At 38.4% G+C, this 27945-nt stretch overlaps 2 protein-coding genes across 5 annotated transcripts in view; both read left to right on the top strand.

The window, feature by feature from the left end:
- LOC116312161 (C-type lectin domain family 4 member E-like) overlaps positions 1-27945 on the top strand; it is a 79645-nt gene that overhangs the window by 17195 nt on the left and 34505 nt on the right. The window lies entirely within an intron of this gene.
- On the top strand, positions 834-27516 carry LOC116312160 (hepatic lectin-like). Of its 4 annotated transcripts, XM_039606158.1 has the most exons (9): positions 16441-16511; positions 21103-21238; positions 21898-21972; positions 25970-26092; positions 26449-26514; positions 26651-26716; positions 26826-26977; positions 27093-27217; positions 27295-27516. In XM_039606158.1, exons 3-9 carry the CDS (start codon positions 21942-21944, stop codon positions 27491-27493), a joined length of 762 nt encoding a protein of 253 aa, XP_039462092.1. In that variant the 5' UTR covers positions 16441-16511; positions 21103-21238; positions 21898-21941; the 3' UTR covers positions 27494-27516. The 4 variants fall into 4 exon arrangements, with proteins under 4 accessions (XP_039462091.1, XP_031585378.2, XP_039462093.1 ...); XM_039606157.1 differs by lacking the exons at positions 16441-16511; positions 21103-21238; positions 21898-21972; ... (4 more) ...; positions 27093-27217; positions 27295-27516 and adding exons at positions 834-865; positions 980-1054; positions 1571-1693; ... (3 more) ...; positions 2595-2719; positions 2811-3151; XM_031729518.2 differs by lacking the exons at positions 16441-16511; positions 21103-21238; positions 21898-21972; ... (4 more) ...; positions 27093-27217; positions 27295-27516 and adding exons at positions 922-1054; positions 1571-1693; positions 1904-1981; ... (2 more) ...; positions 2595-2719; positions 2811-3151.

Below are 27945 nucleotides of genomic sequence, written 5' to 3'. Positions count from 1 at the left end.
TTAAGCCATTAATAAATTAAATAGAGTATTTTTAAGTAATTTGAAAGAGTTTTGCTATTTTCAGTTAAGTTTCTTTAACGAGAGTTTTAATAACTGCTAATAAAGCAGAAATTAATGTAGAGCTAAACATGAACCAACATGAGGGTTCATGTTCTTATATATTAAATCACGTTGTTATGTTTCATCATCTCTGCTCAGAAAAATTCAACAAGGAGTTTGGGAGGAAAGAGACTGGATTTTTAAAAATTTCCTAAACTTAAAAAACTCCAGTCACTTCCACCACGACCTGTGTGACTGAGAACCTACACAGACATGTCTCCTGAGGTCATTTCCTCAACTGTTTCTGTTCAGAAATTTCTGGAGAGAAAACTGAGAAACAAAATGAATGAAGATGACAAGTTCTGGATCAGACTGACAGACTCAGCAGTAGAGGGCAGATATTTGTGGGTGGATGGTTCACCACTGTGTAAAAGGCTTGATTGTTGAGAAAACTTTAGGTTGCGCCACATTTGTGAAATAACTATTTTAACTACATCCTAAAATATCACCTCATCTCATGGGCAGTTCCTCATTTTGTTCTGCTTTAATACTTTTTATTTTTATGTTCCTTTTAACCGCCTGCAAATCTGATGCAACTCATAAAACTGTTGTTGCATTTGTATGCAAGAGATCAGCACAATGTACCACAGGGACAGACATTTCAACAATAAATAAAGAAACCTTGCTTCAGTTATAATAAAAGCTGTTATTCTGACAGGAGGAGCCAGACTGTAGATGATGCCTCCTCCTTTCTCTTTAGTCAACAGGAAGTTGTTGTTTTTTTAGCTGTAAAACAGAAGTTAGAAGGAGTAAGGAAGCAATTAGAGTGAGCATCAATGCTTAGCTACATCTATTTTCTATTAAATGTATAAAAATTTGAATCTATGATAAATAACAAAGGAAACAGAATTTCAACTCTTTGTTGTGTTTTGTGATTCAGAGACTGTTGGATTAAGTCTGAAGTCAGGATCTTGAAGTTTCAGCATGATGAGCCGTCCGCAGAGCTTCATAGAAGGTAAGAACATTAATGTGGTGGTAAAACAACAGGAAGGTGACGGAGCTTCAGTCAGATCTGAGTGATCATCATCAGACTTTTAATTAAAGTTATGATGTTTGTGCTGGAATAGAACAACATTATATGTATACGACTTAAAAATATGTTGAGCCCACATTCATTATTTAATCATATGAATCATTTTAATCTTTTAATAAATCAGAAATGTAAGAATCAAAAGTAATTGATGAAGAAAGAGTGTTTGAAAGTTCTGCAAAATGAAGCTGTGAAGAGCAAAAACAAAAACAGGAACTGACCAAAAGGATGTGTGACATGTTAACATGTTTTAACTCAAGTGTTTCCTGTGCAAAGCATCTTAATCAACTTTAATGTTCTTGTATTGACACTCAGCTACAGTTCAGTGTGCTGTAATAGTACTAAAGTATTGTAACATGAGAAACTGTTTAAAACTGTTGTAACTGATAAATACACATTTTTCTGAACTCTCACATTGTGTCTCCTCTAAATGTTCATCAGGTGAAGCTCCTGACTCTCGGCATGCAAAATCAAACAGAAGGTCAAAGGTCACCGCAGAGAGAGTGGCACTGGTGGTTCTCTGTATCCTGCTGGCAGCTGCTCTCATCGTTATTTATCGTCTCTGTGAGTTTGTGTGATTTTGTTTTTCTTTCTTAACTTAAAAAAGATGCGTCCAACTTTTTCAGAGTTTTTCTTGTTTTTTGAAAAATCTTAATTTACAAAATCTGTTTCTTTCATTTTTAAATCAGCAGTTGAAAACACAAAGCTACAAAAATCCTTTCAGTGTAAACAAACCTCACTGACTGACTGGTTTGTTTGTTCTTTTTTAATCAGCGTTTGACAAAATTAGAACGAACAAAGAGCTCGAAAACCTGGAACATCACAAAATGAAGTGTGAAAGTAATCTGACAGGTAAGCATATACAGCTGATTGTTTCTAACCTTCAGTCTAAATCAAACTCATGACACACAGCTGAGTCGGTCTTTTTATTCCATGTAAATGATTATTGAAGATTTTTATTCAAACTTTAGATAAAAATAAATGATGAATGACTGACGACTGTTTTATTCTTTATTCTAACAGAGACTCTCTCTAAGATAAAATCATGCAGCACGGTGCAGCCGACCTGTCCAGGACCTAAAGTAATAAGTAAGTTATGGATTTTGTCTCTGAGTCACAAACTTCAAGATAAGTTTACACAAACATGAACAGTGATTTCTTCCACCTGACTGAAGTCGTTGCTGTAATCTCTTCAAAGATGATCCTTGTTATAAATGTGAAGAAGGCTGGGAGCAACATGGAGGAAAGTGCTATTACTTCTCCATCAGGAAATCATCCTGGGAACAGAGCAGAGATGAATGTAGAGCTAAAGGAGGAGACCTGGTTAAGATAGACAGCAGAGAGGAGCAGGTATGAAACACTGCTGCAGGTTCATGTTCTCACATGTTTTATCACATCTTTATGTTTCATCTTCTCAGCACAGAAAAGTCTAACAAGGTGATTTTCATCATATTTTCCTGATCAGAGTTTCCTGGAGAGAAAACTGAGAGATGTAATGACTGAAGCTGAGGACAAGTTCTGGATCGGACTGACAGACTCAGCAGTAGAGGGCAGATGGGTGTGGGTGGACGGATCATCACTGGATCAAAGGTTTGATTGTTGTGAAAATATATTTTTTTCATTTCCAGAATTAAAGTTACGGTTTTTATTGAACTTTTTCTTTTTGTTTTTAATCACTTAGGCTGCAGTTTTGGAGTGGCATAGACCCAGACAATTGGAAAGGGCACAATGGTGAACATCCTGATGGAGAGGACTGTGTGAGGATGGGAGAAAAAGGTGGAGCTGATGATCTGAAGTGTTGGTTTGATGCATTTTGCTCAAAGCCTCACAGAAGTATTTGTGAGAAAGCAGCAGTAAAAGGACAGATTAAAAATGTATGTGACTGAAACTCAGTCTATTAAACACCAGAGTGGAGTGATGCCGTAACGTCACAAACAAAAAAAATTAATATATTAAAAAAATGCAACATTTTGCATCTGATCATTTTTTTTCCTTTTTGATCTGATTAATATAAACATGAAATGTGGGAGCACTTCTAAAATTCATTTAAGTGTTTTCAAATGCTATTTGTGTTATTTAGAAATATCCCAAAACATTTTAGACTCCCCTGAATGAATGAATACTTCACTCAACTAGAGAAGAAACTATGAATTAATTATTATCAGTTTTGCAGGAGAAAGGACGAAAGGAAGGAACGTTGTGTTAAAATAGAGCAATTAATAGATGTTAGTGTGAATAAAAGGAGTAACTGAGCATTTCAGTGTTTGATATTTTATCTGGATACAACTGATTAGTCTGACACTTGGTAGAAGTGTTAATTACTAATAAACAGAGAAACACTTAAATTGACAGTTTATGGACTTTGCCTTGTATTGCTCAAAGACGTGAACAAACAAGCAAACAAATAAAAAGTATTTTGACAAACTTAAATTAGTAGCAGCATTTCTTGTCATAAATCATGACCTATGTGGAGTTTAGCAGGAAATATTTGCTCTTTAGAGAACCATCAACCATCATTCAAAAAAAGTGCGCAGCTGGCTAATATTACAGCTCAGCTGAGGGGGACACCATCAATGTTTACATCCTGTCACACCATCAGGGGCATGACCTTCACCTCACATGTAGAAATGTAGGCAATTCCACTACAGCACTACAGTCTAGAGGAACGGCATCTGTTGGTTTAATTTTCTGATTCTGCTGCTTTATATTGAACGGATGTTAATGTTACTGTGTCCACGTTCTGCACTTTCCTGAACTCTTACATCTGTATCTCCTCTAAATGTTAATTAGGTGAAACTCTTGATGCTCTTTAGTTAAAACTAGAGGGTCAGAGATGGTAAATAAGACCAGTGAGCCTTTTTCTGCTTGATAAGTGGATCACTGCTGGTTTTCCCACACTGTAATAGGCATCACCTGAGGTTATGTGAAATCCACAAAATGTTTCACTGTCCTATTTTAATGAAACTCTCGCTAATTGATGTGTACTTTTAAGGCTAACACACACACACACAGAGAAATCCATACTGATTTAGACTGAAGATCCAAGTCTGCCAAAATTTGCATTGTACCTGTCGTCTATGTTTACCTGTGAAATTTGTATTAGGATCTTTGAGGTTTTCGAGCGTTTCTTTGGTTCTCGTGTTCAAACGCTGATTCATTAAAATGGAGAAATAAATACTTTGTGGATTAAAACAGATAAAGAATATTTTACAACAGCTCTGTCAGCAAGAAACACAGCAGGTGAAAATATAAACGAACAACAGTGAGTCACTTCTGACACTTTCTGCCTCTGCTCTGTGTTCCAGATATAGTGGGTGCAAATATGTGTAGTGTAAGCAGATAAAACTTTAATAACAGTAGGCTGTTTTTCATGTAATAGTAACATATAACAGATCATTACCCAAAGCTGTACATAATAATAAATAATAATATATGTTTGTAAAAACCTAAAATGTTGTCATTTGGGCACTTGAGGGCAGCAGCAGATAGCTTTTGTTGTTCTTTCCAAGTTTTTGGATTTCATGATGATTATTTTTCCTGTTTGCTTCCTGTTTTTATTCAGATACTGAAAAGAGAGACTTAATAAAACATCAAAACAAATCATAATAGTTTAAACCCTTATTGTTAATGTTCTGTTTGTCATTTACTTTAGTGTTTATCACAACTTTGAAGGAAACCACAAACTCACAGAGATGTAAAGAATAATGAGAGCAGCTGTAAAGAGAGGATAGAGAACCAGCAGGACAATTCTCTCTGAGGTGACCTTTGACCCTCTGTTTGATTTTGCATGTTGAGAGTCAGGAGCTTCACCTGATGAACATTAAGACGAGACATGGAGATTAGAAAAGGGCAGAAGTTGAAGACAATAACATTTGTGTCATATAAAGCAGTCAGAGTCTTTTCAGCTTTTCTGACATCATCTCAGTGACATAAAACAAACACACTGAACAGTTTCTTTTTATTGAATCACAATTTCATGATTCTGAGTCATTGACCAAGACTTTTGGGGAACTGAATTCTTGTTTATTATTTGATGATCTGTTCGGTTCCTAATTTATTTATTTACCCTACCCTGACACACACACACACACACACACACACACACACACACACACACACACACACACACACACACACACACACACCGTGTTAAATTGATTTTTTTTAAAGTGTCTCTTCTGTTGGTTAACAAGTTTTCTAGTTCCTTTAAGTTTATTTTTTAACTAAACTTTTTGTTATAAAAAATATTTGAGTGTTTCCACAGCACAGGTACAACTGCAACTTCAAAAAATCAATAATATTTTATCAAATTAAATATAATTCTGTTTTCGGTGTTTTCTTTTATAGTTTTTTACAGACGCTAGGACACATTTCTCAATACTTAGGTCACTTTTGCAAAACTCTTCACACAATTCTCCTAACTGACCTTCAGCTTGGCAAAGCAGTTCATTTCACATTCAAAATGCACTACAACTACCAAAACACTTTATTCAGGTCTCAAATAAACTCATTCTTCCAGAACACTAGCAAAGGTTGACAGCCGACAAACACACTTTGTCACCCACAAAACAATGACCTAAAAAACACTAACAACATGTAGCATTACAGTGTTTTCTTGTGTAAAACAAGGACACATCTCCGTTTATAATTTCAATATATGTTACTGGAATGAATCAGACATCATGCAGAATTCGTTAATATTTGTTTATGTATTTTTATTTTTTTGCACTAAATAATCCCAAAATACAAGAATTTGTATACACACCATCCACTGATACACATACAATAGTAATGCTAATCTGCTCGGTCTTCTCCATTTGGCCACAGGTTCTCATCCACATCACATCTTATGTCATCTAGGGCAATACACCTAGGAAAGAATCTTCTGGCATGCCTGATCCATCCCTGGCAATCTTCTGCTGATATCTCCAGGCATCCAGCATTCATTGCATCCAGGAGGGACATTTGATCATGTGGATGATGGTCGTAAACCTTCCACCGCCATGAGGAAAAGAATTCCTCTATGGGGTTGAGGAATGGAGAGTAAGGTGGGAGGAAAAGAGTCTCCATTCTGGGATGGGCTGCAAACCACTCGGTGACTGCACGGGAGCGATGAAATGCCACATTGTCCCATACAATTATAAATGTTGGCTGATTCCTTCTCTCCGCATCCCTTTCCTCACCTAGCACAACCCTTCCATAGAGATCATGCAGGAACGCAAGGAGCCGTTCAGTGTTGTATGGCCCAATTAGTGGTCTGTGTAACAGCAGTCCATCAGTGGATATTGCTGCGCACATTGTGATGTTGGCACCCCTCTGGCCCGGGACATTCACTGTGGCTCTCTTCCCAATCACATTCCTCCCTTGTCACCGTGCTTTGGCCAAGTTGAAACCTGCCTCATACACAAAGATGAAAATGTGGTGTGTTCGCCTGCCTTCAATCTCCATGACTCTCTAACATAAATCCATAAGGCAACATAAGCTGTTACAGTAGTAAATTTGTAAAAATTGTCTTTGTGTGTGTTTGGTTTTGTTCAAAAACAGATCTGTATTTTATTGTGATCTTACCTGGACATACTGGTTCCTGAGTTGCTTGACATGTTCAGAGTTCCTTTCAAAAGGCACAGTGTACAACTGTTTCATCCTGACCTGATGTTTTTTCAGGACTCTAGAAATTGTTGTTATGCTTACACTGTGAATATTTGCGAAAGTAACGTTGTCTGCCAAGACTCTGTGTCTAATTTCAGTGAGTTTTATCCCATTGTTTCTGATGACCATATCAACAATGGCAGTTTCCTGCACATCAGTGAACATCCGTCCTCTCCCTCCTGTGTGAGGTAACCGTTGAGTCCTAAGCAGAAATGCAACAACAATTACACAAAAGCTTATTTGCTTCTGAAATGTGCAAATGCCCTTGCAGAATACAAGTTACCTGTTGGTTTGCCGGAAAACTCTAACAATAGATGCCACTGTAGAGCGTTGCAGATTTGGCTGCACTCTCTGACCAGCCTCTCTCATTGAGTGACCATGATTTACTACATGATCAATTACAGTAGCTCTGATCTCATCTGAGACTACAGCTCTTGATCTTCCTCTTATTCTTCTTCCACCACGCATACGTATTCCTCGCCCCCTCCCAGCCACTCTTCCTCCTCTTTCAGCCACTTCTCCATTTCTAGCTGGGTCCATGTTTACATCACAAAACAAACCTATTCAGCAGTTGTCTCCTTTTGTAATGAAATTGAAGGAGTAACACCTGTGTAGATGTTCATCTACAATGAGAATCAGCTGTGGCTGGTTAAACTGCATTTTTAGATTTAAAATATGTTTCAATAAAATATTGCTGTTGAATTTTGCTGTCTTATTCAGTTTTGCATTATGTTATTGTTTTGACCATAAGTTTAACAGTTTTGCAAACAGTATGTAAGTACATGCAAAATGTCCTGTACGTGCAAAGATTTTTGGCAGTTGTTGTGTCTGAGTGAGAAAATAATTCATGAAATTTGAGAGATGTAGTCATTGAATGCATTTTGTGCCAAAACAATGATAACTGATCCTCAGTTTAGCCCACATAGACTTCTGTTGTGCTCACTGTGTGAGGAGTTTTGCAAAAGTGACCTACGTATTGAGAAATGTGTCCTAGCGTCTGTAAAAAACTGTAAGCAAAGATTATTCGCTTTTACAAGAAAACTACAATGTTTTGCTGATTGGGTGAAGAGTTTTCTTATTTGTGTGTAGAGTTTTGCAAAAAATAGCCAATAGTTACAAAAAATGTGCTCAAGCCATCAGAAAAAACTGTAATAAGCACACAATGCACCAACTACACACTGATGGTATGAATAAAAAACACATCTGGCTTTTTCTTTCTCTGTGCACAAGGTAGGCTATGTCAGTTTGAGCTCATACTTTTGTCATAGATCCGTAAGCATAGAGGGATCCAAACTTCAAGTACTGGTGTTTACTGGTGAAGCAATTTTATTTTCTAGGCACCTTCAACTGTCACATGTTTCTGTCTGTGAGATAGAGCAGGGAAGGGCATAGGTAGTACAAGCAACCATCAAGGGAATACCGTTTGCTTTTATGAATGTATACGCCCATAACTCAGCTGCAGGTCGCGTGCGGTTATTTCGTAAAATTAATGATAGATTATCAAAATTACATAGTGGTTCAATAGTAGTGGTGGGAGGGGACTGGAATTGCACAACCCACCCTTCAGTTGACAGAAACACAGGACAGGCTCACCCACCTTCGGGCTCACTTTTATCTACAATCATTCTTCAGAATGATCTGACTGATGTGTGGCGGAAGCTCCATCCCACAACCAGACGGTACACATATGTAAAAGTTTCTGAGAGCAATGTGAAGGCAGCTAGGCTTGATAGATTATACATCAACCAGACGTATAATAATAGACTAGTTAAAGCAGAGATTTCACCTGCTGGTTTTTCTGATCATCATTTAGTGACTGCAGATGTTTCTTTATTGATGCACTCTAACATCTGTTCGCACTGGCACTTTAACGTACAGCCGATTCATGACAAAGAGTTCTGTCAAGCTTTTTCTGACTTCTGGTGCCACTGGAAACAACGGAAAACTGACTTTTGCAATTTGGCTCAATGGTGGGAGGTGGGGAAGACACAGATTAAGCTTTTTTGTCAACAATACACATCACATGCAACGACTACTGTTAAAGACTGCTTTGAGGACTTAGAACGAGAGCTCAAGATGCTAGAGACAAAGATTATAAGTGGGACAGATGATACAAATAGTACCTGGGACGATAGGAGGAAGGCTTTGGGCAAGTTTCTTCACGAAAGAGCAAAAGGTGCTCTTCTATTAAAGAAATGGATACCCCAACAAGGTTCTTTTTTAAGCTGGAGAAAAGGGTTCAAGAGTCACACCAAATGATGCACCTAAGGCTTCCAAATGGGAAGGTGACATCTGACCCAGTAGAAATGAGGAAGCTTGCCACTGACTTTTATGCCAGCCTCTTTACTGCTGACACATGTGACCCTGAATGTGTGACGAAGATGCTGGTGGGACTGCCACGGCTGGATGAGGCTGAATCGGCTGTGTTGGAGTCTGCTGTCTCTTTTGAGGGGACGTCTTCAGCGGTTCAACAACTCAACGGTGGTTGGTCATCAGGAGTTGATGGTCTTCCTGCGGAATTTTACCAGAAATTCTGGTCGCTGCTAGGAGAGGACATACATGAGGTTTTAACATACTGTATGACCACTGGGATCTTGCCAACAAGTTGCACAAGGGCAGTTTTGACTTTACTGCCAAAGAAAGGAGACCTGGGCTTGCTTAAAAATTGGAGACCTGTCTCTTTGCTTTGTACGGACTACATGATTATTGCAAAATGTCTTTCTAACAGGTTGAAGACCTGTATCGACATGATTGTTGATGTGGATCAAGCATACTGTGTCCCTGAAAGAACTATTATGGACAACTTGTTTTTAATTTGAGACATTATTGATCTGGCCAAGCTCAGGAACTTGGATGTGGGGTTTTTATCTCTGGATCAAGAAAAAGCTTTTGATAGAGTTGATCACCACTATTTGTTTAAAACTTTAGAAGGTTTTGGGTTCGGGAACATTTTCATTTCTTGGATCAAATTGTTGTACTAAAACACTGCATGCGTGTTAAAGGTGGGGGGAGGGTTAAGTCGGCCTGTTCCAGCTCAGAGAGGCATTAGGCAGGGGTGCCCTCTTTCTGGTATGTTGTATACGCTGGCCATTGAACCCCATTTACACCATCTTAGACAGGGACTCTCAGGTTTTACCTTTGAAGAAGCAGGAAGCACAGTAAAATTGTCAGCTTATGCTGATGATGTTACGGTTTTTATAACCAGTCAAAGTGATATTAAAACATTCAGACAGACACTGGACTTATATGAGTGAGCATCCTCCGTGAAGGTTAACTGGTCAAAGTGTGAAGGTTTCATTTTGTGAAGGGACTGAAGTGTTTGGGAGTGTTTTTGGGAACTGATGCTTTTCAGGGGAAGAACTGGGAGGGTGTTGTTGAAAAAATTACTGCCCGGTTGTCTCAATGAACATAGGTCCAGCCACAGTTGTCCTATAGGGGACGGACTCTGGTTGTTAACTTGGCCGCTTCTGTACTCTGGCACCGTGCCACTGTTGTTGAAGCTCCAGCCTCTCTTCTCAAGGAGATACAAAAAAGACTGGTCGATTTCTTCTGGGGAGGGTTTCACTGGACCAGGTCTGCTGTGCTGTCTCTTCCTGTGTCAGAGGGGGGTCAGGGTTTGATTGACCTTCACAGCCGCATCACAGCATTACGTCTTCAGACGGCACAGCGGTATCTTTATCAAAAACAACAACCACCCTGGTTCAAGACTGCATCTATGCTGCTTCACGGAATAAAGGACCTTGCATATGACAAGCATCTGTTTCTCGTAGATCTAACTGGCCTAGACCTTTCACAGACCTTTGTTTTTTACCAGTCTGTTTTGACTGCTTGGAGGTCTGTTTTTAAAGTACAGAGAGACTGTTCTCATTTTTATGGTGATGTTGGTGAGGAGCCTCTTTTTTTACAATCCCTTGATGCCAAGTAGGATGCTTAGCACTACTAGTGTGCAGAGGTTCCTCGTAAATGCTGGTCTTACCAAGCTGGCGGGCCTGAGGACGGCAGGGGAGTGGAAAACGGCTGCCAAGCTGGCTCAGGAGACTGGAATCAGATCTCTGCACTTTGTGGAAAAGCTGGTGGAAGAAGTCATGGGTGGTCTTCCTGGACTCGTAAGGGCTGCGCTGGGGACTCGCTCTGCAGGTGGTCAACCAAGTTCAGCTGACTTTCCTTTGTTGTCTGTTTCTGCCGCAGTTGGGGAGCAGGATGAGGAGGGAGGCTCTCTTCTTTCCTTTCGAACACCTGTTCTGGGTGACCTGTCAATGATTTCAAAGAAGGCTACATATGAGGTGGCTATAAAGGTGCTGAACAGGGGATTGTTGGCTGGTGTTCTGGAGTCGAGGTGGTCAGGTGTGTTGGCTCTGGGGTCATCTCTAAGGGGCAGCTGGAGGTCCCCATACAAAGCTTCCATAGAGAAACGCAGTGCGGATCTCCAGTGGAGAATAGTGCATGGGGCCATGGCTACGAAGAGACACGTGGCACATATGGATCCACGAACAGGGAACCACTGTCTTTTCTGTCTAACTGAGGAAACACTGCAGCATCTGTGGCTTGGCTGTCCCAGGCTAGCTGGCCTTTTTTCATTGCTGTGGTAGTGGCTTGCTGGCCTTGGGAGTGTTTTGGAGGAGGGTCTCTTTATCCTGGGTCCGAGGTACTCTGCAGTGAAGCGTAGGAAGGTCTGCTTGATTAAATTTTTAATTGGTCAGGCTAAGATGAGTATATGGCTCACAAGGAGGAACAAAATGAAGGGAGCAGGATCTGTTAATTTAGAAATTATGTTTAAAGGGTTAGTAGGTGCACGTTTGAAAGTGGAGTTTGTTTATTACAAGATGGTGTCCAACATTCTAGAGTTTGTCTCTATTTGGGGCATTAATGGAGTTTTGTGTAAAATAACTGATAATAATTTAGTTCTGAATTTTTGAAAAAAGTCGAATGGAGTGTCTTCTGTTTTTGTTTTCTTTTTTGTGTTTATTGTATTTGGGTGGGGTTGATGGTGGGAGGGGAGGGTTGTTCATATATTGATTTGGCATTCATTTTCAGTTACTGTAAGTTGAAGCATTGATATAATAAAGATGTGTCAAAGGTCTCTTCTCTTCTCTTCTCTTCTCAATGTCTTATCTACGACAGCAGGATTTTAAACAGGTCTTTTTCATGTGTCTCTATGTGTTGATTGGTTTACATATTTTCCTCATTAAAGCTTCACCCAACATGTCATTTCATTTATTGAGCTGTCCTAAGCATGATGCAAACTACTTTTAACAATTATCCACTTCACAATACATTACTCAAATGCCTTTTCCACTCTCTGCATGCTTCTGGATGAATTTATAACCCGTCTGCAGTACTTTCTGGAACCAGCAAAATTCCATTCTTTACTATGCTCACATTTCTTTTTTCTGAGTTATAACAAAACTTCAATATATATATTTCACTTACAAGTTTTGGGACATTAGTAGAACTCTTCTAGAACTCCTGCAGTTAATGAATGAATGTGTAAAGCGCAAGGGCGTAGATTTGGTTTTGGCATTGGTGGGGACGGATGATTCAACCACCGAACCCTGCGCTGTTTCTTTTTTTTTCCTTTTTGTCTTTGCTTCTTGATTAAAAAAAATGGAGAAATATACTTGCCTACATATGCTATTCTGCATGCTTTTAAACCATTTAAAATTCATAGTTTTATATGTGAATTATATAATGTTAAATTACTATTAAACAAATGGCTGATTTTAGACTTTAGTTTACTTCAGCCATATTCCATATAATTCAGGTATCATACAAAAAAAAAAGCTTCAAATACAGTCATGACAATAAGAATATGACTTTAAGGACTTAACAACATTACTTCAGTTATAGTACACCAACATCTCTGACACATTAGCACTAAGGGAACACTGAATGACCTGATGGTTTTTGTCCATAAAACTACTCATCTAAGATGACCACAAAGTAAAAGATCTCTCAGCAAAATTATGCAACATTTTAGGCACTATTGCCCTGATCAAGTCAGTGAGCTGGGACTTTTTATTCTAAACATGAACTACTGTTACAGCAACACACATGGACTACTGGTGCCCCACACAACAACTTAATGTCCACTATGTGAAGGAGTCTATACTATACTGTCTATACTATACTGTCCTGGTGGACATGGCAACACTTTTTTCATGGTTACATACAGTTTTAGACTGATGTGGGCCAAAGCCTAGCACATACTTGCCAACCTTGAGACCTCAGAATTAGGGAGACATTCAAAGGGTTTTTACAGTGTTTACTTATCGGAAAAAAATAAGTTAAATGTCACCGGCCTGTTCCGGGGGTGTCCAAATTCAGAGGCTGCGTCCACCTGAGGACCCGGCCTTCATGGTCTAAGTGGGCCGGGTCCTCCAAAGCCGGGTAGACCGGAAATGAGCGACCGTGAAATTGGAGGGTCTAGCCTTCATAATTACGTCACCTCTGCCGTCTGCTCCTTGCTGTCTAAATAAAATAAAATATAACCGGACGCTTGCGTAGATTCTAGACCATCTCACACTTCTGTTTAATCAGTTTTCTGTTTGACATTTATTCAGCTGTGTGAAAACCCCGGAGGAACCCTCCTGAGAGATTAATAAAGTTTTATTTAATCTAATCTAATCTAATAACTTTAATCTCAGCCAAAAAGATTTACTCACGAACAAATAAAACACTGAAAAAGGCCAAACAATAACATGTTTAAGTTATTTGAAGTTTACACAGCTACATTCTCGCCTGAAAACATGTTAAAAGTTTATTTCGCGACCCAGAAAGAGTAATAAGAGTGATATTAATACTAAGTAGCTGCAGTAGCAGCTATTGTTGGAAACTGGAATTGGCTGGGCCAATCTAGGATATGGTTTTTCAATTTTGTTGTGGAAAATCGGGAGAAATTGGGGAGAATGGTGACTCCGGGAGATTTTCGGGAGGGGCACTGAAATTCGGGATTCTCCCGGAAAAATCGGGAGGGTTGGCATGTATGGCCTGGTATTGCCTGTAACGTTATTATGACAGACACATTTTATGAGTGAACTTGACTTTAAGTGACTTACAGGTTTCTTTGAAAAATACTTTCTTATATCCAGGTTCTTCCTTTTTGCAACCGTCCTCTCCTCCTCGCAGGGCAGGTTTGCCGCTGCTAAAACTAAACAGAGCTCCCTGAAAGGCTCAGCCAATCACATTGGCCATATTTGTCACATGAGGTCGGACTCCACTAGAGAACGTAATTTAACTCTTTCTGCACCGCTGGGTGAATGAGACGCTGACAGATCTTTTTTTTTTCTTTCTATCGGGTTTGTATTTCTTTACTCGCAGAGATCAAATTATTGGTGGGGACAATTCAATAATCGCTAGATATTGGTGGGGACACGTCCCCTCCGTCCATGCCAAATCGACGCCCTTGGTAAAGCGCTTTGGGGGTCCTTAGAGACCAAGTAAAGTGCTATACAAATACAGGCCATTTACCAATTAAAATCTATCATGGATGCCGTTTTGATTCTTGCATATTCTTTCTGACGCAGAGATGTTCTTATTTATTTGGTTTCTATCTTTCCTTCCAAACTAAGATGTTCAGATGTTCTTACATCATCACCACTACCTTCTATATTTGCCAAACTCCACACAAACCTCCCTATTTCATTTATTATTTGTTTGTGTGAGTTATTTACTTTATTTCACTCTATTCATTCTAGGCCTGGTTTTGATCCCTGCGATGTTTTATTTAAAGTAATTATTTATAATTGTTATTCTTGCTGTTATCAGTTTGGATATCTTATAGCTAAGCTCTAGTTTAATTTAGGCTTTTGTTTATATTATTTTATCCCTTTTCCATACTCTTGCAACTCCACTTCATTTTTTTGCACTCATATACAGTCAATTCAATCAGCTCTATTTCCAACTTATTCAACTTTTGGTTATACTTTTATTAGGCTGATAATCCAATAAGGTGCCTGTGATCCCTATTTTGGTATTATTCTTTTCTTTTAGTCAATTTTGCCTACAACTTTTTCACTTTACTTTGTTTTGTTTCTTAACAAATATTATTTCTGCAGATCCTTCGATTTAAAACAGCAGCAACATTATGTTGTCAGCAGCAGTGTCTCTTCTTCCGCTTTTATAATCAACCATTATTCATTTTTGCAGCCTTATCTCTTTTCACTGCTCTGAGGCTCCTCTGACTCTTCCACATACCTTAGGGATGATTATGACCTGCCTGGCTGCAGACACAGTGTTCTGCTGTACAGTAAGCTCAGTTTTTTCTCAGTCTCATCTGTCAGAACAGTCCCTCTACAACTTTCTATTTATCTACCTACTAACTTCCCTTGTCCTATTTATTTATCAAAGACCACCCCTTATGTGTATTCCCCTATCTCTTATTTCCTGCAGTTATTTTAAGCAATATTTACAGCAATGCATTGGTTATATTCATAGATTTATATTAAGCAGTATTTTACAGCAACAAACAGACCAGACTACTAATCAGCAATATTTACAGCGGCGTGATTATACTCAAGGGTTAGTAACAGCTTTTTACATATATACAATTTGGTCAAAGAGGTCGCTTGTCAATCACCAACACGTGCACTTCATCTACCTGTGCAGGCCGGTGGCACTAGGGACCCTCAGATTCCTACTGTGAGTCCCAAGGTCCCGCGTTACTTGTTAAAAATTTGTCATGGCGTACCTCGTAGGCCCGAGCAGCCTGTCTACCAGACCACACATTATTTTACTGGTTAACTAGTTAACCTCGATGTGTTGTGAGGTCGATAGCAGTAACCACCTCATGAGGGCCGGCTCATGCCACAATGTACATCACTTTTCATATCCTCAAAATAAATAACCACAAAAAACTACACTACAGACAATGTTCCCCCTGTTCTGCATAATAATCCAGGCGCAGGTCAAGGCAGATAACCCTTTTACTCACACACAGCTGCCGTCATTTAGAGCCACACACTCTTCCGCGTCGTGGTTCACACAAGCTTCTCAATATCATTAATTGCCAGGCTAAATTAACCCCATGTTGGACTAGTCACCGTTGGCCATAAAACAATCAAAGGTTACTTACTGATCCTAATTGTTACATTTACATAGAATTTATGTGAGTATCTAGTGTATACAAGCATATATGTTATAATAAAACCCACAAAAGCGCGCGCAAGTACTCCATGCTGCTGCGCTTGCACTGCGCTTTGCTCCGCCCAGCGGAAAACCATTTATGTGCAGTGCAAACAATAAACATGAATGAGTTTCAGAGCACAGCGCTGCGTGTGCCACGCTCCATAATGGTATTTCTGACATTGGAATATATATTTTTATATATATATATATGACCTCAAAACCCCCCCCAACCAAAGAAAAAAACCCCCCCCAGAATAAAACAGTCCCTTTTGGTTGATTAGTGGCATGGGTTTCTTTTTTTTTTTTTTGTTCTTTACTTGGTTCTGTCTAAATGCATGTTTCCCACGAGCAGTTCAACATTAATAAGGTATATATCAGGAAGTGATGTGGTGATGGTGTGAAAGACTAATGATTCTTTTCTCGGAGCAGAAAGGGAAGTGAATAACCACTGGTTTAAAAAAAAGTGAGATTCTGAAGAAGCGTGGCGGTTTATAAGCCCTCCTAATTTTTTCAGTGTTGTCTGTTGTCAGTGATGCTGATAAAGCTGTAAAATATCTGAATGTCTGCAGTACTTTGCTCTGGCGTGAACTTTGCAAGAGGAGACAGAAAGGTAAATGGAGACTGTAATCTCCAAAAGTGGCTCTGAAGGACTTTCATCTCTTTGTGTGTATGTGTGTGTCTGTGCATTTTCTTTGTGTATCTACTTTATACTCCACAGGTGTATTGCTGACGAGGAAGTGCAGTGTCTATTTTGAGCTTTCTTGGGAAGTTCTCAGTTACATTTTACCGACTTATAGCTGAGTTAGTCGTCTGTGACGCATGTAAAAAAAAAATAAGTATATATGCTATTTAAAGGAAGCTAAAACATTTACTTTGCTCTTTGCTTTTTAATAAAGCAAAGTCTTATCTTCCTCATAAAGACCTAGAAAACCTTAGTCATGGCTTTATCCGCTCTAGACTGATTTACTGCAATTCTGCACATCTTTTAACAGGTGCTAGATTATATGAACAAATCACTCCAGTTTTAGCAAATTTTTGAGATTTGATAAGATTTTAAGATTCTTTTACTTACTTTTAAAGTTTTGAATGGTATGGCACTCAGTTATTTAAGACAACTCCTCAACATGTATAACTCCAAAAGAGCACTGAGATCGTCTAGCCAGATGCTCTTAGTACAACTGAGGTCTCGAGTGAAGCATAGAGGAGATCAGGCCTTCGCAGCTGATTTTTAATTCAAGTTCACTTTGAGTACCATCAGGCTTGTTTTATGTTTGTTTTGTTTTTATGTTACATGTTGTCATTGCCTCATCTCATTTATCTGTATTTGTTTTTCTATTATTTTCTCATGTTCTTAACTAATTGTGAAGCACTTTGATCAAATCTATTGCTTTTAAATGTGCTATAGTAATAAATTTGATTTTTGATATTTTAGTATCAATGAACACTGAATGAGATAAGAAGTAGCACAAAAAACATCCCCAACTGTATAGCTGAGCTATATAGCCTGTCTTATATAGCTTATAAATGTTTGAGCAACACTCAAACACTTTAATGCTTAATGTTTCGGTAGGCAGCTGCTCATATATATACATATAAATACACGTATGTATGTATGTGTATATATATAGATATATATGTATATCTATCTATCTATCTATCTATCTATCTATGTATTCCTTACTTGCTGAGGAATTAACATCATAATTTAGTTACTTTTCTTTATTTAAAATTGTTTGTGTGTGTAGCGCTTGGCACCTTTTGTGATGTAGAAAAAAGTTGGTTCATTACATTTTGAGTTTACATACGTTTTTTGTAGATTAGTGATAATATGTTATAATATTTATTATTATTATTATCATTAATAATAATAATAATAATGATATTTCAGTAACATTTTAGTACGGTATTTGATAAGGTTTAAAAAAATGAATTGTTAAAACAGATTTACAACCATGTAAGAAGCTTCTCCATTTTTTGGGTCACCAGGTAACTAAAACTAAATATGTACAGTGCCCTAAACCAACATAAAGTATGATAAAATAAAGATTTCATTTAAACTTATAGTGTGGATATAATTAAGTTTTAAAAAACATTTTGGATTTCAGCACATCAGTTTGTATCCCAGACATTCAGACCTGTTGAGACTGTAACGTAATATGGATGACTATGAGCAGAGCTGGACTGGAACAAAAAAATCAGCCCGGGCATTTTGACTAGTGACCGGCCCACCATGGTACTATAGGAAAAGCCATAAAGCCTTTATAATAAACTTAAACCTTCACCATCCTCCCTATTCTGGTATTCTAAACAGTACTTAGCAAAAATATAAAACAACCTAATTTATAATTATTTATACCTAACTAATAGGGTTGCAAACTCCCAGCAAAAAAAGAAAAAAAAAAAGGGAACCACTCTCACACCCTCTGCCTCAAGATGCTTAATTGACAAAACCAATTTTAATTTACTAAACGTATAAAACAAATGCATAGAAATGTATTATTTTTTATCCAGTAATTAAATAGATTCAACATCTTCCTTCAACAGAATTGCAGACTGTTATTTGTCTCTCAGAAACAGTTCATAACTTCCCTTCAACTCATTCATGTCACCTAAAAGGTAAACCTGTTTCTCCATCACCTGTTCAGCTCTGATGATTCAGTAAGGACATCTCCTGGTTTCATCTTCATGTTTCCCTCTCACCAGATATCCAAACCGATATCATGACCAACAGCTTTTACAGCTGTGGCTCCAGCAAACATCAGCTGATACTAGAAATTAATATTAAATAAATACTAACAACAGCTGATCAAGCTTAAACGTGCTGCTGTTGTTTAGCGCGACATCCGCTGGTTTCCTCTTTCTGGCACAGAGAGAAAAGCCGATCAGCTGATCATTGATCAGTTTCATGATTCAATTAGCAACTTTCTAGGATCATGTTCCTTTTTACCTCAACTTTAAAGTTCAACCTCCTCGGCTGTAATTGGTCCAGCCCAGAATCCATCATGACCAAGTGGCCAATCCACCACCATTCATTTATACCTTTAAAAAAAAGACAAGAAATAAAACCCCATCGGTCCATAAAAACGAAAAATCACGAGCGGCCCACCGGGGAAATGCCTGGTATGCCCGATGGCCAGTCTAGCCTTGATTATGAGGTCACGCACATTAAAATAAATAATTTAAATATGTTTTAAATGGCTTAAATTCGTTTTTCTAAATATGTTTTAATAATTTCATTTCCAATTTTTTTGTTCATTATACTTATTTACTTTACAATTACTTTAATTTTCTTATATTGATTTAGACATTACTAAAGTAATTCATTATTTGATAATTCAAATAGTGCAAAAAACACATTGTTTGCATACCTTTAAAAGTATTACTTACAGCTGTAGCTGTTGATCTAATGCTGTAAATGTAATACAACCTACATATGATATAACTGTGTATATCACAATAATGTGATGTAATTATCACAGTCTAATCTGCTAAACACATTTGTCATTCTAGACCTCGACCACAGAGCAGAGGTGTCAGAAAAAATGTCCCATTGTTTATTTAAGTTCCAGCTAATAAAGCTATAAATAGAAATCTGTAACTTGTCATGATTGACCCTTGAAATGGTTGATTTTACAGTATTCACATTTCTTTAGTGTTTTTAAACAACATTTTAATATAAGTTGGAGAATTCAATTAATTTAAATTTATTAGAAAATACAACATTAAGTATTTAATAAAACCTGTTAAGCCCCACGCCCCGGGTACCGGGGGCAAAAGGGAGGAGATCACGTTTAATGGGGTATAACACGGGGTCAGAAATATAAGTCCCAACATGTGTGGCATCCACAGAAACCTCTGAATCTCAGCTAAAATCTCATATAAACCATTTCTACCACCACCAAACACAACAGAAACAAGCCATGATTAAATGAGCAGTTATGTAAATGTGCAAAAGTCCGCTAAACAAACAAAACCGAACTAGAAATTCTTCAAACTTCATGTAACCGGCTAAAGAAAGGCTGGTTATCTTCCAGAGCTGTCACCAATTCCAAACACCAAGTTTCACCATTCACTGAAAGAGCCGCATAGGAAGACCACAAAAATACATAGCAGCACAAATGCGCTAAGACAGAAATTGGGTTACCATCCCAATTTCCTCCGTTATTTTCTCTGGTAGCCAGTACCCTCATGATTATCAGCAGTTACCACATCTAACTAGCCACATCAGGGCCATTTCCATCAACAAACTCCATTTTAGACCCACCTACAGACACGTAACTTACAGACGCCACATGCAGTAAATTTGGGCCCATGTGGGGTTTGGCCTTGTAACTCCTGATTGGTTGAAGTGATGTGAACATGGTATTTTTACTGTGATCCCATTGGCTCGAACGATTAAAAAACAGTATCAATCATGCTAATTGGCCAAAAGAAACCAAAGTTACAGCCCCTCAGAGTTTAAAGGGCCAGAGGCCAATTAAATGCTCCATGCACACGGCAGAAAAGGGCCTTTGCCTTGTAAATGTGTGGTTAATTCTTCAAAAATATATATTAAAAACAAGTATTATAAGACCTATTAATAAAATTAAATAATTTCTGCTCTTTAATACCTACAAAATTCAACTGACATGGTGTCCAATGTGTGCCAAAATTTGACATTTTTTGTACAACGTCTGGATATTTATGTATTGACAGTGCTGTAATTGTTCACTGTTTCACTTGAGAAACATAAATCTTTACTGAATTTCTGGAATGAAATATGGGTTATATGCTAAAAAATAAATAATTAAATTAAGCGAGGATAAAATCTACTTACTTTTTCTGTGTTCCAGTCTCAGTAACCTTGACAATAATTTCTGCTGCAATATTTACTCCTCTGATGAAATTTTAGTGTTAGCTTTATTTTGATACCAAGATTGTATACACAGAGTTTGTAATTGCAGACAAATACTCAGTTAATTGTGGGCATTTCATTTTCGAGCAGGAAACTTAGAAAACCCTTTGGGGCCCATCATCAAATAGGTTTTTTTAAGTAATGTTTTGCTATTTTTTTGTTAAGTTTCTGTAACAAGAATTTTAATGAACTGGTAATAAAGCAGAGATTAATGTAGAGCTAAACATATAGCCGAACATTAACCAGAATTAGGATTCATGTTCTTATGCATTTGATCACATCACATCGTTATGTTTCATCATCTCAGCACAGAAAAGTCCAACGAGGACCTCAGGAAGAAAGCGACTGGAATTTCTAAAATTTCCTAAACTTACAAAACTCCAGTTGCTTCTACCACGACCTGGGTGACTGAGAACCTACACAGAGGTGTCTCCTCTCCTAAGGTAATTTCCTCAACTGTTTCTGTTCAGACATTTCTGGAGAGAAGAATGAGAAACATCATGAATGAAAATGACAAGTTGTGGATCAGACTGACAGACTCAGCAGTAGAGGGCAGATATTTGTGGGTGGATGGTTCACCATTGTGTAAAAGGCTTGACTGTTAAGACAGCTTTAGGTTGTGCCACATTTGTGAAACAACTATTTTAACAACATGCTAAAATATCACCTCATCTCATGGGCAGTTCCTAATTTTGTTCTCCTTTACTACTTTTTATTTTTATCTTCCTTTTAACCGTCTGCAAATCTGATGCATCTCAAAAAATTGTTGTTGTATTTGTATGCAAGAGATCAGCACAATGTACCACAGGGACAGACATTTCAACAATAAAAAAGAAACCTTGCTCCGGTTATAATAAAAGCAGTTATTCTGACAGGAGGAGCCAGACTGCAGATGAAGCCTCCTCTCTCCTCTTTAGTCAACAGGAAGTTGTTGTTGTTTTCTTAAGCTGTAAAACAGAAGTTACAGTGAGGAAGGAAGCAATTAGAGTGAGCATCAATGCTTAGCTACATCTGTTTTCTATTAAATGCATAAAATAATTGAATCTATGACAAATAACACAGGAATCATAATTTCAACACTTTGTTGTGTTTTGTGATTCAGAGACTGTTGTAATACTTCTGAAGTTAGGATCTTGAAGTTTCAGCATGATGAGCCGTCCGCAGAGCTTGATAGACGGTAAGAACATTACAATACAACACAATACAATACAACTTTATTTATATAACACATTTAAAACCGAAGGTACAGCAAAGTGCTTCACAACAAGGTTAAAACATAAGATATAAGATAAAAGGCTACAACAGAGTACAACCCCCCCCCAAAAAAGTACAGACAAAATAAGAAATAAAACAGAGCATAGTTTAGAAGATAAAATTAATGGGTATTCATAAATATAAGATGGGGGTATTTATACAGTGGAACATTAGAAGAAGATACATAACATAAGTGTAAAATATAGGGGATGTGCACTAACTAACTGAAAACGCTCGGTCAAACTGGTAAGTTTTTAACTGAGATTTAAATTAATAGATGGTATCAGAGGAGCGAATGGCAGCAGAAAGATTGCTCCAGAGGCTCGGGGCTGCCAGGGTCACCGCCGGTCTTTAGCCGGGAGAGTAATTGTCCTGATGATCTTAGGGCTCTCCTAGGGGTATACGGACTAAGGAGTTCAATGAGGTATTGCGGCGCAGTATTGTTTATGATTTTAAAGGTAAGCAACAGAATTTTAAACTCAATTCGATATTTGACAGGGAGCCAGTGCAGGTGAGCAAGGACTGGGGTAATAGAGGCAAACCTTGCGGTTCCTGTCAGAAGGCATGCCGCAGCATTCTGGACAAGCATGGAGGGTGGAGTGGAGACCAAAGTAAAGGGAATTACAGTAGTCTAATCTAGAGGTCACAAAAGCATAGATAAGTTTCTCAAGGTCCTTGTGCAGTATGTAGCGCTTGGCCTTGGAGATTTGACGTAGTTGGTAGAAACTAGATTTAACTACAGAGGATACTTGTTTGTCAAACTTAAAGGAGCTGTCAAAGAGGACACCTAAGTTGCTAACAGTGCCAGAAAGAGAGGCGGCAAGGGGTCCAAGAGTATCAGCAAATTGGCCCCATGAAATATGGTTGTTGAACAGCACAATTTCTGTTTTCTTCTCGTTCAATATAAGAGAGTTATCGGAGAGCCAATCTTTGACCTCTCTCAAGCACTGTAGCAGAGAGTGTAATGATGAAGAGGTGTCATTACTCAGTCGAAAGTAAATTTGAATATCGTCAGCATAAATGCGATAGGAGATATTATACTTCTCAAAGATAGAGCCTAGGGGCAGCATATACAATGAAAACAACATAGAGCCCAACACAGATCACAGGGGCACACCACATTAGAGGGAAGCAAGAGAGGAAGAACAGCCACCCATGGTGATGGAGTAAGAACTATCCCATAGATACGATCTAAACCAGTTAAGGGCATTACCCTTTATTCAATTCAATTCAATTTTATTTATATAGCGCCAAATCACAACAACAGTCGCCTCAAGGCGCTTTATATTTTAAGGTAGACCCTTATGCCTACTGTATGTTCAAGCCTCAATAGGAGGATATTATGGTCCACCATATCAAAGGCAGAAGTCAAGTCCAATAAACTAAGACCGTAGAGCACCCTGAGTCAGCAAATAAGAGAAGGTCATTTAGGACTCTCAGCAGTGCTGTTTCAGTGCTATGATGTGGTTTAAAGCCAGACTGGAATTTGTCGCTGATATTATTTGCATCCAAGCAGGCCTGCATCTGTGAGAGGACTATTTTCTCCAAAGCTTTAGACAAGAATGGAAGTTTGGAAATTGGCCTGTAATTTGCAAGGTCGTTATGATCAAGATTACTTTTTTTTTTAGAACAGGCTGTACTACCGCATATTTAAGACTGTCGGGATGCAGCCGGAGAACAGTGATAAATTCATTAAGTATAGGATACTGGGCCCAATTACATCAAAACCATCCTTGACACCAGCTCAAACTGATGAAAAGTCGATGGGCATCCTAAGTTAGGGGCAGGGCTCCTCACTAAGAGGCGTAAGGCTTTTAAAGATAACATTTTATTTATGAAGTAATTAAAAATCGTTCACAGAGAGCGGGGGGAGGGGGGCGCCCACGACACTTTGGGACAAGAATTTACCACTGAATTAAAGATTTTAAATAACATTCGGGGGTTGTGAGCATTGGGGGCAATAATGTCCGATAGAAAAGCTGCCATTTTAGTGGCATTTTTAAATTCCGGGCAGCTCATATGTAGTATGTCAAGAAAAACTTGGAACCTATCTTTCTTCCACCTCCTCTCAGCTCGGCTTGGCGGCAAGCACAACGTAAGGCATGTGTAGTGTCATTTAACCAAATTTGAGAGTAAGTTCTGGGATGTTTCACCTTAACAGGGGCAACAGCCTCAAGGATATGAGAGCATGTAGATAACAGAGAATTAACATAATTATCAGTGGTAAGAGATATAGAACAGTCAATTACAGATTCTGCAGAGTCAGCAAAGGCTGCAGAGAAGTTAGACACGGTATCGGGGTTGATTATACGCACCAGGCGTCGGGGGTCGTCATAGTGCAGCTTTAATTTGCATAGATCAACTTCAAACAAAACTGGAAAATGGTCAGAAATCCCAATATTGTCAATGTTCTTAATACAAACATCCAGGCCACAAGAAAGAACCAAATCAAGAATAATGGGTAGGTTCATTTACCCACTGAAACAGGCTAAAAGAGTCAATAAGAGCAAGATAATCCTTGGCCAACGGATCATCCTTGCAGCAGATGTGAATATTAAAATCACCAATAATAAGAGCACAGTCATAGCTTAAGAGGAGAGATCCTAAAAGATCAGCAAAGTCGGTAGACCACCAAACATATTGTAAAGTGGGGGGGCAGCCAGCCAGCCAGCCAGCTCCAAAGCTTGAACTTCTAAACTGGGGTAGGTAGGGGAGGCAGATTTTAAGTTTATGTTTAATAACAAGGCTAGACATCCACTTTTACCAGTGGGTCTGGGTGAACTAAAAGAGACACAGTCAGGAGGGAGTAGCTCAGAGAAGGAGAGCGACTCACCAGGGCAAATCCAGGGCGCCGTCATAAACAATGCATCCAGCCCAGAGGTGAGGGAAAAATCATTCAGAACGAAAGTCTTATTCACCAGTGACCTCACATTTAGTAGTGTCATCCGGGACAAGGGCACCGTGTTTTTACTTGGAGCGCGGCTCAGGTTGTTGCAGTGTACACCACCTCGAGAATTCCTTATCCAGGTCGGGATAGACAGACAGGCCACAGGGAGGGCAGAGTTAACCTGTTGTCCAACAGGGCGGATCAGTCGATGGGTGACCGATCTAACAAAGAAATGGTCCCGGGAAGTGGGAGGATGTTGCAGGATATCCATGGTAGCATGTAGATTAGCCACAGCCCGTGCTTTAAGGTAAGCCTTAAAACGTACACTCCGTTTACCCCGCTTCCTGAAGCGTTTCTTGTACGAGAAGGGTAGAGGCAAGACGCGTGTGCTGGTGGAAAAATCCATCCGGGGCAAAGTGGCGTCTCCTATTTTGCAGCATGGATCTGGTCCATAGTGGTGAAAAGATCGAAGATTCAAAAGTGTTTGCCGATCGTAGTTAATTAGTGCATTGCCACTTGGATAAGGAAAATTAAACAGAGATCAAAAAGGAGGGGTTGAAAGCAGGATCGAAGACGGCCAGTCATACACACCGGCGCCATCTTGTCGTGTGTGGAACACGACGTAAGGCAGGACCACATTAATGTGGTGGTAAAACAACAGGAAGGTGACGGAGCTTCTGTCAGATCTGAGTGATCATCATCAGACTTTTAATTAAAGTTAAGATGTTTGTGCTGGAATAGAACAACATTATATGTATACAACTTAAAAATACATTGAGCCCAGATTCATTGTTTAATCATATGAATTATTTTAATCTTTTCATAAGTCAGAAATGTGAAGATTCAAAAGTAATTAATGAAGGGAGTGCATCTTAATCATCTTTAATATTCTTGTATTGACACTCAGCTACAGTTCAGTGTGCTGTAATAGTACTAAAATATTGTAACATGAGAAACTGTTTAAAACTGCTGTAACTGATAAATACACATTTTTCTGAACTCTCACATTGTGTCTCCTCTAAATGTTCATCAGGTGAAGCTCCTGACTCTCAGCACGCAAAATCAAACAGAGGGTCAAAGGTCACCGAAGAGACAGTGGCCCTGGTGGTTTTCAGTATCTTCCTGGCAGCTGCTCTCATCGTTATTTATCGTCTCTGTGAGTTTGTGTGGTTTCCTTTTTCTTTCTCATCTTAAAAAAAAGATCTGATTTTCTGCAAATCAAATGAAAAGCAAAGCATTTAGAGTGAAGTTGTAAAACACTGCGTATTGCACACATTAGCTCTGTTTAAATCGTGTTGCAGCAAATTACAGATGTGTCCATACTTCTTAGAGCTTTTCTGGTTTTTTGAAAATTTTGTCTTAATTTCCAAAATCTTTGTTTCTCTCATTTTAAAATCAGCAGTTGAAAACATGAGAACTAGAGAAACGTTGAAAACACAAAGCTACAAAAATACTTTCAGTGTAAACAAACCTCACTGACTGACTTTTTTTGTTTTGTTCTTTTTTATTAAGCATTTGACAAAATTAGAACTAACGAAGAGCTCGAAAACCTGGAACATCAAAAAATGAAGTGTGAAGGTAATCTCACAACTCATGAAACACAGCGTCGTTTTTTTTTATTCCATATGAATAATTTTTGTGGGGTTTTTTTTTCAAACTTTAGAAAAAACACATGATGAATGACTGATGACTGTTTTATTCTTTATTCTAACAGAGACTCTCTCTAAGATAAAACCATGCAGCACGGTGCAGCCGACCTATCCGGTACCTAAAGTAATAAGTAAGTTATAGATTTTGTCTTTGAGACACAAACTTCAAGCTAAGTTCACACAAACATGAACAGTGATTTCTTCCACCTGACTGAAGTCGTTGCTGTAATCTCTTCAAAGATGATCCTTGTTATAAATGTGAAGAAGGCTGGGAGCAACATGGAGGAAAGTGCTATTACTTCTCCATCAATAAATCATCCTGGAAACAGAGCAGAGATGAATGTAGAGCTAAAGGAGGAGACCTGGTTAAGATAGACAGCAGAGAGGAGCAGGTATGAAACACTGCTGCAGGTTCATGTTCTCACATGTTTTATCACATCTTTATATTTCACCTTCTCAGCACAGAAAAGTCTAACGAGGTAATTTTCATCATCTTTTACTGATCAGACTTTCCTGGAGAGAAGACTGAAAGATGTAATGAATGAAGCTGAGGACAAGTTCTGGATCGGACTGACAGACTCAGCAGTAGAGGGCAGATGGGTGTGGGCGGATGGATCACCACTGAATGAAAGGTTTGATTGTTGTGAAAATATTCCAGAATTAAAGTTACCTGTTTTTACTGAAACACCTCTTTCTGTTTTTCACTTAGGCTGCAGTTTTGGAGCAGAGATGAGCCAGACAACTGGACAGGGACAGATGGTGAACATCCTGATGGAGAGGACTGTGTGGGCATGGGAGAAAAAGGCGGAGCTAAAGATCTGAAGTGTTGGTTTGATGCATTTTGCTCAAAGCCTCACAGAAGTATTTGTGAGAAAGCAGCAGTAAAAGGACAGTGTGTATGTGTCTGAAATTCAGTCTATTAAACACCAGAGCGGAGTGATGCAGTTTTTTCAAGTAATGTCACAAACAGAAAAAATTAACATAATAAAAAAATGTGAGTAATCTTGTGCATCTGATTTTTTTTTTCCTTTTTGATCTGATTATTATAAAATGAAATGTGGGAGCACCTCTGAAATGTATTCAAGTGTTTTCAAATGCAATTTTTGTTATTTAAAAATATCCCAACACATTTTACATTCCCCTGAATCAACAAATACATCACCCAACTACAGAAGAAACTATTAATTAATTATTATTGATTTTACAGGAGAAACGAAGAAAGGATTGAATGTTGCCTTAAAATTGAGCAATTAATAGATGTCAGTGTGAATAAAAGGAGTAACTGAGCATTTTAGTGTTTGATATTTTATCTCGATACAACTGATTAGTCTGACACTTGATAGAAGTGTTAATTAATAAT

This window comes from Oreochromis aureus, linkage group 22 (genome assembly GCF_013358895.1).
Source record: "Oreochromis aureus strain Israel breed Guangdong linkage group 22, ZZ_aureus, whole genome shotgun sequence".
Lineage (NCBI taxonomy): Eukaryota > Metazoa > Chordata > Actinopteri > Cichliformes > Cichlidae > Oreochromis > Oreochromis aureus.
Note: the sequence above shows the minus strand (reverse complement) of the source record. Positions and strands in the feature narration are given on the sequence as shown.

What these genes read in the sequence shown, in the direction of transcription:
- LOC116312160 (XM_039606157.1), top strand. Translation starts at nt 1,024, where the DNA reads ATGATGAGCCGTCCGCAGAGCTTCATAGAAG. An exon ending in TCCGCAGAGCTTCATAGAAG is followed by an intron (nt 1,055 to 1,570) that starts GTAAGAACATTA and finishes AATGTTCATCAG; the next exon opens with GTGAAGCTCCTGACTCTCGG. An exon ending in TCCAGGACCTAAAGTAATAA is followed by an intron (nt 2,219 to 2,327) that starts GTAAGTTATGGA and finishes ATCTCTTCAAAG; the next exon opens with ATGATCCTTGTTATAAATGT.